At 40.6% G+C, this 12,747-nt stretch overlaps 1 protein-coding gene across 1 annotated transcript; it reads left to right on the top strand.

The window, feature by feature from the left end:
• The first annotated feature begins 201 nt into the window (after positions 1–201).
• LOC142656422 (protein spinster homolog 1-like) lies at positions 202–10,986 on the top strand. The gene is made up of 11 exons (XM_075831352.1): positions 202–265; positions 787–923; positions 1,255–1,406; positions 1,768–1,837; positions 2,125–2,267; positions 2,354–2,506; positions 3,467–3,656; positions 5,445–5,510; positions 5,746–5,844; positions 6,428–6,599; positions 9,750–10,986. The coding sequence occupies exons 1-11, from the start codon at positions 232–234 to the stop codon at positions 9,752–9,754; spliced, it is 1,221 nt and encodes a 406-aa protein (XP_075687467.1). The 5' UTR covers positions 202–231; the 3' UTR covers positions 9,755–10,986.
• The last annotated feature ends 1,761 nt before the right edge of the window (positions 10,987–12,747 follow it).

Raw genomic sequence — 12,747 nt, 5'->3', positions numbered from 1 at the left:
CATAAACTTCAATGGAGCTCTTCATTACAGTCTATGGGGAGCACTGCCTTTGTGAATTGCAGAACCCCTATTCTTCTGATAGGCGAGGGTGCCAGAAGAGCTATTGTAACGTATCTACATACAATGTGGATAAGCCATAAATGTGTATAATGGGAATCCATGCATTGTCTATAGTGACATCTCTCTTTTTTTCTGACAGGGACGCTGCCATACTTACAAAAATCATTTAATATGAAAGACAGTGGATCTGGCTTGCTGCAAGCAGGTAGATATTAACATAAAATCGTATTCTGTAAGTCACCTGGAATCAGCCATTTTAGGCGCTAAACCAATATTCTAGAGAAGGTGACCAATCTATTCACTGGAGTCTCATGATGTTACTGACACAAGGTTGTGATGTCATCAGTCTCTAGTGAAGAAATAAGATTCAGTCAGGGGAATGGACAGCTGATGGACGTACATAATGGTGCCTGCTGTGAATGGGCTGGGGGTCTGAGAACCGCAAAATAGGAAACCAGATATACTACATCGATTTCACTATAGGGCAAAAGGTGTCGCACAGTGAAGCTTTACATTAATGAATGAGAGGGGGAGGGGAATAACTAAAGTGGGGGATGGGGAGTGAGGTTTAAATGCAGGATTTAATATAATTTGTCCATTTAAAAATTAATTTTATTTTGATTTTCATACTCCAGTCTTAATATAAAGAAGGTTGGAGAAAAATGCACCTAATGTATAAATGTCGGGACTCTTCCTTTCACGTCTTCTCTCTTCCTTCTCTGTCAGTCTTCCTCTGCAGCTTCATGTTGCTGGCTCCAGTATTTGGATATTTGGGTGATCACTGGAATAGGAAATATCTGCTATGCATTGGTATCACCCTCTGGTCAGCCGTCATCCTTGGCAGCTCATTTATTCCTGATGAGGTAACATCCTGAGTTCATTATTACTGGGGTTTTACGGGATTATGACATTGATGGCCTATCCTTCTTCCAATGACGTTTATGTGACGAGATGTAATACCCTGGTACAGCCACCCTTTCGGACAGGCCGCTGTGCCTGTGTAAACAATGGAAGAGACACATCGCTCACAAGAGTGCCACGGCCCTTCATTGTGATTGTCTGTGGTCCTGGAGTTCAGACCCTCACTGACCAAACATTCATTGTCTATCCTAAGACTAGGCCATCAATAAGAGTCCCAATGTTAAAGATTTACTGAAGATTTTCTGAATGATTATTTTTTTTCCTCTTCCCCAGTATTACTGGCTGTTTCTGCTTATGCGAGGATTGGTTGGCATTGGCGCTGCAAGTTACTCCACCATCGCCCCCTCCATCATCGCCGACCTATTTATAGCAGACCAGCGCAGCCGCATGTTGTCCATCTTTTGGACTGCTATCCCCGTGGGCTGGTAAGTGTCCTGTGTAAACACATAGAATCCAGTACTTATGACAAGAGGTCCTCTGAATATTTAACAGGACCTTCTAGTATAGATGTAACTGAGTTTGTATATTGGAGAATTGCATGATCTGCAGTTTACATATAACCCTATGACTAGCAGAATTGATCTTACTGTAAAGACTATTGTGATTTCCTGCTATCACTTCACATTGTTCCTGATCACACCAAGATCAAGGATGAAAAAAGTGTCTAATATATATAATGTGTGCATATGTTTATACTGTTAATATATATGTCTGTATATAGTTATATTTGTGTGGAGATTATGGCCCATTCTTAACTTTAAAACTTCTTCTTTTTTGCCTATTAAGTGGCCTTGGATACATCATGGGAGCTAAATTGACAAGTGCTATTGGTGGTGACTGGCACTGGACTTTGCGGGTAAGTGAGAGAATTGCAGGATTCCTGCAGGCAAACAACGATTTCCCTGTAAAGTCTTATTATTGGAATTTCTCCCCTTATCTGCTGCATCGATGAGCAATAAGTAGGGCACTTGGTTGCAGTTCCAGCTCTCTGAGTGTCCTTCAGGAACCTATAGACAGTCCTTTATGAACACTGACATATGGGTGTTTGTTTTTTTAGTCATTTCCTATTTTTCATTTCTTAAATCTGGTTTCAGTCACTTCTATTTATATATATAATATACAATGTCTCCTTCTTCTGAACAGGTCATTCCAGGTCTGGGGATTATAGCCGTCCTACTGCTTCTCTTAATTATGAAGGAACCATCCAGAGGAGCCGCGGAACAGAATGGTCAGAAACACACAAACAACAATTCTTGGATGTCAGATGTGAAAGCTTTGCTGAAAAAGTGAGTGTTTTCTGTGTAGTGATGGTTGTCGCTGGCTTTACCCCGTGTCTCTTGTGTCACTTACATTTCTCTCTCTCTCTCTGTAGCCCGAGCTTTATGCTTTCCATGCTGGGATTCACAACAGTGACATTTATTTCCGGCTCCCTCTCCCACTGGGCTCTATCATTCTACAAGCGGGCCCGGGTCCTCCTATACAGAGGTGATCCATGTCAGACTGTAATATGTCAATCTGATGACAGGTAAACGCTTATTTACTGGGTGTGCCAGGAGGTTGTGAGGGGGGCTCTCTGCCATTATGTCCATACTCTTCTCTTCTTGACCTGACTTTTGGGCAGGGCTACACGGTGAAGGGTCAGGACTCCTGGTAGAAGTCTTATTATAGGGTGGGCTCAGACGTGGTGCGTTACATGCAGATTTTACTCAGGATTTGCTTCAGATTTCAACATTTGCATTGCTAAGGGTGAAATCCACAGTGAAAATCCGCAACATTTCCCCAACATGTGATTGCAGTACATACAGTGTTGCGGATATTTATTTGCCAAATCTTCAACAAATCTGAAATCTCCCCCTATAATGTATATAGACTGCTACATGACAGTCTGCTCTATACTGGCAAGATATTTAGGATAGGTCCATAGAGAGCCCTGTCTGTATCCTGTTGGTACAACATACATATGACTAACTGTTCCTGCAGGGAGCGCATGTACATATTCCATACATACAGGTTAGTCATGATTAATCAATCCTGCAGGGACCGCATGTACATATTCCATACATACAGGTTAGTCATGATTAATCAATCCTGCAGGGAGCGCATGTACATATTCCATACATACAGGCTAGTCATGATTAATCAATCCTGCAGGGAGCGCATGTACATATTCCATACATACAGGTTAGTCATGATTAATCAATCCTGCAGGGAGCGCATGTACATATTCCATACATACAGGTTAGTCATCATTAATCAATCCTGCAGGGAGCGCATGTACATATTCCATACATACAGGTTAGTCATCATTAATCAATCCTGCAGGGAGCGCATGTAAAGACATCTGCCATTGAATGAACTTTAGGGACTAAATCTTTACAAAGATGAAGATAGTTGGAGTAGTAGTCATACTCAGATTCTTTAATCACCATTTATATCCAATTTTGTATAACCCATTTGTTGACCTCTTTAACCCCTTTCTTTGCAGTCAAATTTTTGGAATGATCACTATCATCACCGGAATCGTGGGAGTTGGAGCTGGTGTGGAAATAAGTAAAAGGTTCAGGAAGGTCAACCCCCGAGCAGACGCATTAGTCTGTGCTGGCGGAATGCTGGGCTCCGCCCCTTTCCTGCTCTTGGCCTTGACCTTGGCAAGATTCAGTCTTGTGGCCTCCTATGTAAGTTGCTGATGAACAGCTTGTTGTGATTGATGTTTTTCTGTTAATAATATTAAAAAGGGTGAAGAAAGCAAATAAACAAACATATAGTACCTGTAGATACATATATACAAACGTATAGTACCTGTAGATACATATACACAAACATATAGTACCTGTAGATACATATACATAAACATATAGTACCTGTAGATACATATACACAAACATATAGTACCTGTAGATACATATACACAAACATATAGTACCTGTAGATACATATACACAGACATATAGTACCTGTAGATACACATACACAGACATATAGTACCTGTAGATACATATACACAAACATATAGTACCTGTAGATACATATACACAAACATATAGTACCTGTAGATACATATACACAAACATATAGTACCTGTAGATACATATACACAAACATATAGTACCTGTAGATACATATACACAAACGTATAGTACCTGTAGATACATATACACAAACATATAGTACCTGTAGATACATATACACAAACATATAGCACCTGTAGATACATATACACAAACATATAGCACCTGTAGATACATATACACAAACATATAGCACCTGTGGATACATATACACAAACATATAGCACCTGTAGATACATATACACAAACGTATAGTACCTGTAGATACATATACACAAACATATAATACCTGTAGATACATATACACAAACATATAGTAACTGTAGATACATATACACATACATATATACCTATACGTAAAACTGTATATACCTGTGGATACAAATACACATCCAAATACACAGCTTTACATACACATACTTGTAGATACAAGTACATAAAGATATACCTTTACATACAAACAACCGAGGTGTAGCCAGGTTTTCCTGCATGGCAAAGATATCGTTTGGCCCCCCCAGCCCCCAAAGATTAACTCTGTTTGCCCCGCCCCTTTCCCGTACCAATTATTGTAACCTTTACTTTTTAACACTGTTTTATTTAACTTCCACAACAATAATAAAGGTATGTACACACCAGACGCTATACAAGTATACTAGTATATTGTGTCATATGTACATACCTATTTTTATTGTTGCTCTAGTTAAATAAAAAAAACACAACGTTATATTACATTAGTTGGGAAGGAGGGGCACGGCAAAAAGAATTAGGCGTCACCTGGTGCCAAACTGAATCTTTGCCCTGGGTGCAACTAACACGATAAGGGTCCACAATGCCAGGTCCAGGAACAGTGAGGAGCAGGGGCGTACATATAAATCAGGGGGCCTCAAAACAAAAGTTAGAATTGTGCCCATACCAAAAAATAAAAAATAATTCCCCCCTTAGTTCTACCTTAAGGACTAGACTCCAAGTCCCTTTAACCCCCCTACACCCCGTCCCCACAAAGAAACCTCTCTCAGTTGATGAAAACAGATAATTGCTGCTGACAGAGGCGCTCTGTGTACGGGGCGACACAGCAATCAGACTGTTACTGCTCAGCCAAATTGGCGCCCCCCCCCAACTTCTGTCCTAATTGCACAGGTACATGCCCCACCTGGCTATTCCCCTGACATACAGTATATACCACTGGATACCATACACATCCAAATACACAGCTTTACAAACACAAACACACACACATATTAATACACATATACTGTACATTATTATCCAGTGTAAGGTCTATAGGCAGGTTTATTGCCCCCCTGTGCAGCACTTGTGTTCAGGGTAATGGATAAACACTTGTACTCTTCCCCCTTCACCATCCAGTCTTTTCTGAATGTTTTCTTTTCACTACAGATTCTCATCTTCATTGGGGCGTTGTTGCTGACGCTGAACTTTGCCATTGTGGACGACATCCTCCTGGTGAGTGATCATAGCTGAAATGACATTTATTTAGGCTTTTCTCTGTTTTCCTGCGTAGTCCATGAAATGCCAGTGACTCTACAATAACTGCCAGACAAGAGACGGAGAACATTATAAGTGTGGACTGCGCTGTTTGCAGATATTATAATGCAGATATTTGGTCCCTTTGTCTGGCTGCCATTGTTGAGTTAGGGTCAGTAACGTCCTGTCTACTCAGAATGTCCTCTTGTTTTAGAGTGTGGTGACCCCCAGAAGACGCTCCACAGCGGAGGCCTTACAAATCATTGTGTCCCACCTGCTGGGTGATGCATGGAGCCCATATCTCATCGGAGTGGTAAGTATTAGTCACATTATCTTCCTAATGGGTATATGAGCAAAGTCTTAGCCTGACTGACCCCCAGTGTGAACAACACACAACAGACAAACATTACACATGAAGCAGACAGCACTAATACAGTACCCAGACACCAAGCAGACATTATCAACATTATCAGCCCCCAAAATAATATAGTACACATACAATGCCAATACAGCACCGATAGTATACCTACTCAGCATATAGACAGAACGAAGACATGACATAGAGCAGTCATACCACATACATACAGCACAAATACACCAGAAAATATTCTTACCCTGCCATTGATAATCTTCCTAAGAAAAAAACATGCAAAACTCTTGCCAATAAGTAAAACTGGGGCTAGCAAAGTTTTAACCAGTGCTCCTCATGGGCTGAAGGTCGGAAGCTCCTCTGCTAACTATGGTGAGGAGTTTCCTCTTGCCACCTCCTACCATGTGCTGTCACCAGATTTCCCGAATAGTATCCAGCATGTACTGTCTGGAAATAATATATACACTTATTGTGTTATTTCTTATAATTTATCTTACATAACAATGTGTCGTCTTCTTATCCTCAGTTATCTGACCTCATCCGCAAAGGGAAGCCGGAATCTGACCTATTGATGTTTAACAGCCTGCAATATGCCCTCATGGTCTGCGTTTTCGTATCCGCTATTGGAGGAGGGTTCTTCTTGGCAACTGCCCTCTTTCTTGAGAGAGATCGAAAGAGGGCAGACATAGAGTCCCAAGGTATGTTCCCTGTCTGTATGTGTATGTTCAATGTTTACTCATGCCTCCTGCAGAATTAAAGTGGAGATCCACCAGTATGGTCAGAAAATGTAAAATATGGACTATATCAAGATCTGTATATTCTGCTTTATGGGATTTTTGATTGATTGTAATTTGTCTGACAATTTAGTCTTGTGTAAATACCTGGGACGTCTCAGCTCATTAACCCCTTCCCGCCACAGCCCTTTTTCAGATTTTCATTTTAGTTTTTTCTTCCCCACCTTCCAAAAGCCATAACTTCTTTCTTTTTCCGTTGATATAGTCCTATGCGGGCTTGATATTTGTGGAACGAGTTGTAGTTTTTCGTAGCACCATTTATTGTGCCATATAATGTACTAAGAAATGGAAAAAAAATTATTTGTGGGGTAGAAAAGGAAAAAATAGCGATTCCTCCATTGTTTTTTGCGCGTCGTTTTTACGGAATTCACTGTGCAATTAAAACAACATATTAAGTTTATTCTGTGGGTCAATACAATCACGGCGATACCAAATATATATAGTTTTTTTTATATTTTACTGCTTTTACAAGTAAAAACCTAAGTGTAAAAAAGAAAATGTATTTTGTGTCGCCAAATTCCGAGAGCCATAACTTTTTTATTTTTTCGTCGATTAAGTGGTATGAGGGCTTATTTTTTGCGCGACAAGCTGTCGTTTTTAAAAATACCATTTTTGTGTACATGCGACGTTTTGATCACTTTTTATTTTATAATTTGTTGGAGATGAGGTGACCAAAAACTAGAGATTCTGGCGCTTAATAGGAGCACAAAGATGGCAGACCTGGTGGCCTTGATTAGGCCCCCAGGCAGCCATAGAAACTGTCGCCCCTACTCATTTGCGTTGCGGGGGTGGGGGCGCGATGAGCTGTTAGATGGGGTCGCCTCCCTCTTTCTAACGATTCAAATGCTGCGGTCGGTATTGACCGCACCATTTAACGCGTTAAATGAACGGGATCGCGCTCGAGCGCGATGCAGCTCGTTACTCTGAAGTGTCGGCTGTAACATACAGCCAACACCGGCATCGTATGGAGTGGGTTCATTCCGTGGAACCGCTCCATACTTCCCCTACCCGATATTGGCGTATGGATAAATCAAATGTCGGGAAGGGGTTAATACTAGAGTTCCTAATGCTTATTAACAAGTGAATATCTGCTATTGGTCCAGGGTGCAGGAAGATTAACCCTTTTGCAGCCCGGGTTTTTGGACATTTTGCTTCTAGTAATCTAAAATTTTCACACTTTTGACATGTATAAATAAAACCTAACTTGCAAAATAAAGTCTCATACTAAACCCTTAGGCCTATATATTTTGTAAAAGAGGACACCTGGCACATTGTCAAACTGCTTTCCTGAACTTTATGCACACAGGCACCGTCGTGAAATTTTGTGTCAAAAATGCATAAAATTTATATTTGTAGCTAAAGGTGTGACCCAAACAGAAAATTAGATGCACCACACGTCTTAAAAATAAGAGTTCAAGATGCGCAGAGTTCAAAAATAGCATTTAGGCCTATGTCTACCTGGACATATCTTAATAAAATCACCAGAACTGAAGAAACCAACAATATGGTTTTCATCTGGAAATGTAAAAAAAAACAACAACCTATAAATTACAGGGATGTAACACCTTGAAAAGTTAATACACCCCAAACCCTATACATTGCCTGAAAGCAGATAGCCTGACTATGGCAATTGTCTTGACGTGCTGTCTACAGCCATATCTGGGTATGTTCACACGTAGTCAACAAAAACGTCTGAAAATCCAGAGCTGTTTTCAAGGGAAAACAGACCCTGCTTTTCAGACGTTTTTTGACCAACTCGCATTTTTCGCGGCGTTTTCACCCCGTTTTCACAGCGTTTTTTACGTCCGTTTTTGGAGCTGTTTTCATTGGAGTCTATGAGAAAACAGCTCCAAAAACGTCCAAAGAAGTGTCCTGCACTTCTTTTTACGAGGCGTAATTTTACTCGTCGTAATTGCCGTACGACGTGTAAAATTACGCGTCGTGTGGACAATACAGCGTTATACCCATAGAAAGTAATGGGCAGATGTTTGACGACGTATTTGAGACGTATTTCCAGACGTAAAACGAGGCAAAATACGCCTCGTATACGTCTGAAATTTGGCCGTGTGAACATACCCTTAATCTTCAAAAAAGGTTGTGCTCTAAAAAATGCTGAAACAGAAGTCATGCAATATTTGGCTGTCATCCACATATGTGTTATAAATGTATACCGTACACAGCAAGCAACTTATATGATACCAAAATCTAAAAAATTTTTGAAAGCGCATTGCATACCATGAACAAAAATATAATGTATACAACCAATCACCTTCATGCAACTTTGCATCAGAGTGATTATAAGCATGCAATAAAATTTAACTTTGCACTGTACTGTACTCTGCAAAAACTGTAAGATGTGAGGAGTTCAAACATACCACACATGTCTATGTCCACAGGTGCGTGTGTTAAAAAAACGCCAAAACAGCAGGAATGCGCCAACCAATTTTTTCATGCAAGTTAATTTAGGGATTATATAGGTACAAAATTATATAGGTACATCATTTTTCTTTCCCCTATACAAACTCTAAGGGTGTGTCCAATTTTACCCCCATTTTAAAGAAGTTGCTGCAAAAACACGTTATTTTTTCATAATTTTGCAAAATTTGCGGCACAAACACAAATTGACAGCCACGTGTGAACACACACTGAACCTAATCAATAATCGCAAATCCCTCAACCTAATCTAATACGTTTTTTAGTGGAAGTAGTTGAACACAAAGACGGTGATTGTTAGTGGGTGAAAATGTCTTTACTGACTGATGGAAGTTTTTTTTCCATCTATCAAATATGTTTTATTTAATAAAATACATAAATTGCATAGATTTAAAGATATCAAATCTGAGCACTGATTGGTAATCTGGGCAATAAGGCCAGACTACATCTTAGACAGTTTTGATGAATGAGGCTCATAGGTGACGTTGATAGTTCACAATCTGTAACTTCTCTTGTAATTAACCATCTAGTATTGTAAAGCAGAACAGTATTACGTGTGAATGATCTGATAATGTATTCCTACCTCATCAATCTTATTACTTTGTTTTATCTCAACAACAGGATGAAGCATTTGGACATTTATTTATACCATGCCTCAAGACCAGAACATTACATCTTGGATTGTCCATGGCTGCACTGGTTCTAGGAAACAAATGACCCTTGCCTAAATCACCACACAAACACAGATATGAACTAAAGAAAAGCATCAATATTTTGGAGCTCTAAAGACTTTCACCATAATGAGCAGCAGGGCTCTGCTTTGCTCAAGACAAAACTATAATGTTTCCAAACAACCAAAAATGGATTCTCCGCATGCAGAATCAAGGACACCAGACAACATAAAGTCCACATGTATGCAAATGGCAGGATACCAAGCAAGTTGCTAGTGGTAGTCAAGATTACAAAGCTGCCATTACCTACCCTGTTACTGATTCCAGTGGTTGAAACATTATAGATACTACACCGACATTGAGGAAACTGGACCTAGAGTGTCTGCAATTCCTAAGATTGCATTGAGGAAGAAAACGAGACCAAACTCAGACTCATTTATATGGAGCTTTCACTGACTTCTTCCTCAGAAAAGCATCCCAAGGAATTTGCACAAATCTCTTTGGAGAAAAGACTACCAGCAAACTTAGGTCTTCCTCAAAGGACATTTTTTCTGTGCCTGTGGCTCGGCTGAGTCACAGTGCCAACCTGGACTTGACACTAATATTTGGACAACAGATCCAAATCCCTGGAGTCCTTGTGAAATAACCTCACAAGGTAGGACAAATGTATCTGCCTGTGGCTCGGCTGAGTCACAGTGCCAACTTGGACTTGAAAAATCTTTGGACTGCAGGACTGTATTCCAAACAGAGCATTTATGTTGCAACAAATAATGGTGCCTGTGGCTCGGCTGAGTCACAGTGCCAAACGAGACCCGGAGTCTTTGTCAAATAACATCACAACAAATGACAAATGTCGCTAAACGAGACCCGGAGTCTTTGTCAAATAGTCTTACAAAAAATGACAAATGTTGCTGCCTGTGGCTCGGCTGAGTCACAGTGCTATGATGAGTTTTACCTACCACCAATAGCAACTACCAACATAAATCCAAAACAACGCTTGCCAATCTTTAATAACCTTCATCTTCATTATACCAACTAAAGAGACTGCAGTTATATACCATCTTAAGATGAAAGGATGAATTTCAAGACCATCATGTTCTTGACTGCTTTTAATACTTTTACAAGTATGCCAACTTTATGGAAAAAATGTAATCATGCTATTTTAATAAAAACATATATAAGTAGCACATTATTATATTATACTGTCTTTACTTGCTGGTTTATTACACATTCTGGATTATTAGATGGCTATAGGGAAATGCTTCTGAAAGTTATGAAACCTATCAAAGGAAGAGTCAGGATTGAAATGCAGGAATAGTCTGAAAATGTGTTTGTTCCACAAACAAAACGTATTTCCTATTCACAGGATGTCACAATCCGTGCGTATGTGGACCCACTAGGCCACACCACCATACCAGGGTGGGCCATTTATATGGATACACCTAAATAAAATGGGAATGGTTGGTGATATTAACTTCCTGTTTGTGGCACATTAGTATATGGGAGGGGGGAACTTTTCAAGCTGGGTGTTGACCATGGCGGCCATTTTGAAGTCGGCCATTTTGTATCCAACTTTAGTTTTTTCAATGGGAAGAGGGTCATGTGACACATCAAACTTATCGAGAATTTCACAAGAAAAACAATGGTGTGCTTGGTTTTAACGTTACTTTATTCTTTCATTAGTTATTTACAAGTTTCTGACCACTTATAAAATGTGTTCAAAGTGCTGCCCATTGTGTTGGATTGTCAATGCAACCCTCTTCTCCCACTCTTCACACACTGATAGCAACACTGCAGAAGAAATGCTAGCACAGGCTTCCAGTATCCGTAGTTTCAGTTGCTGCACATCTCGTATCTTCACAGCATAGACAATGGCCTTCAGATGACACCAAAGATAAAAGTCTAAGGGGGTCAGATCGGGAGACCTAGGGGGCCATTCAACTGGCCCACGACGACCAATCCACTTTCCAGGAAACTGTTCATCTAGGAATTCTCGGACCTGACACCCATAATGTGGTGGTGCACCATCTTGCTGGAAAAACTCAGGGAACGTGCCAGCTTCAGTGCATAAAGAGGGAAACACATCATCATGTAGCAATTTCAGATATCCCCTGGCCTTGAGGTTTCCATTGATGAAGAATGGCCCTACTTGCTGGTTTATTACACATTCTGGATTATTACATAGATATAGGGAAATGCTTCTGAAAGTTATGAGACCTATCAAAGGAAGAGTCAGGATTGAAATGCAGGAATTGTCTAAAAATGTGTTTGTTCCACAAACAAAACGTAACGGATTTGCAGCTGGCCAAACAACAGTCCTAGTACAAGATTACCTTTAATAGTCCAGACAGTAATGGAGGCTTGGCATGGATGAACTTGTAGACACCAGACGTGGTGTATATCAGCAGGCGTGACCGGTGGCACAACACGACTCCAACAGGTTAAGTCGCAGGATAGATATAGCACGGGTTATAGGATACAGGTAGCAGGGCATGGGAACAACGAGAACAGGATAACACTAAGGGACCATTTGCTAAGACTAACATGGGTAAACACAACAACGCTCAGGCAATGAATGAAAGGGCAGAGCCCTTTTTATAGTCCAGCGTGATCATGGGCTAATTACAGATTTTCCTCATGTGTGTGCACTGGCCCTTTAAGGCCTGGCACGGGCACTCTACGGGGAAGTGAGTGCTGGCGTTTCTCAGGAGGGAGATGCCGCCCGACACTTACTTGTCCATGGCCGCGGCCGTTGGGGGGGCAGGTAAGCATGACGGTCTGTGGCTGTAGACGTTACACAGGATAGGGACTCTGGAGTTGTTCAATTTCCTTTTATTCTCGGGCTGACCAAGACCACTATAATGACTTATGATATCTGAGGAATTTGTTGCCCAAAGATCTTTAGACCCTCGCTTCTATAGTACATCCCCAACCTCTGTTGCAACACA

Source organism: Rhinoderma darwinii, chromosome 6 (genome assembly GCF_050947455.1).
Source record: "Rhinoderma darwinii isolate aRhiDar2 chromosome 6, aRhiDar2.hap1, whole genome shotgun sequence".
In the NCBI taxonomy this organism is placed as follows: Eukaryota; Metazoa; Chordata; class Amphibia; order Anura; family Rhinodermatidae; genus Rhinoderma; species Rhinoderma darwinii.
This window is presented reverse-complemented; position numbering and strand designations above follow the sequence as displayed.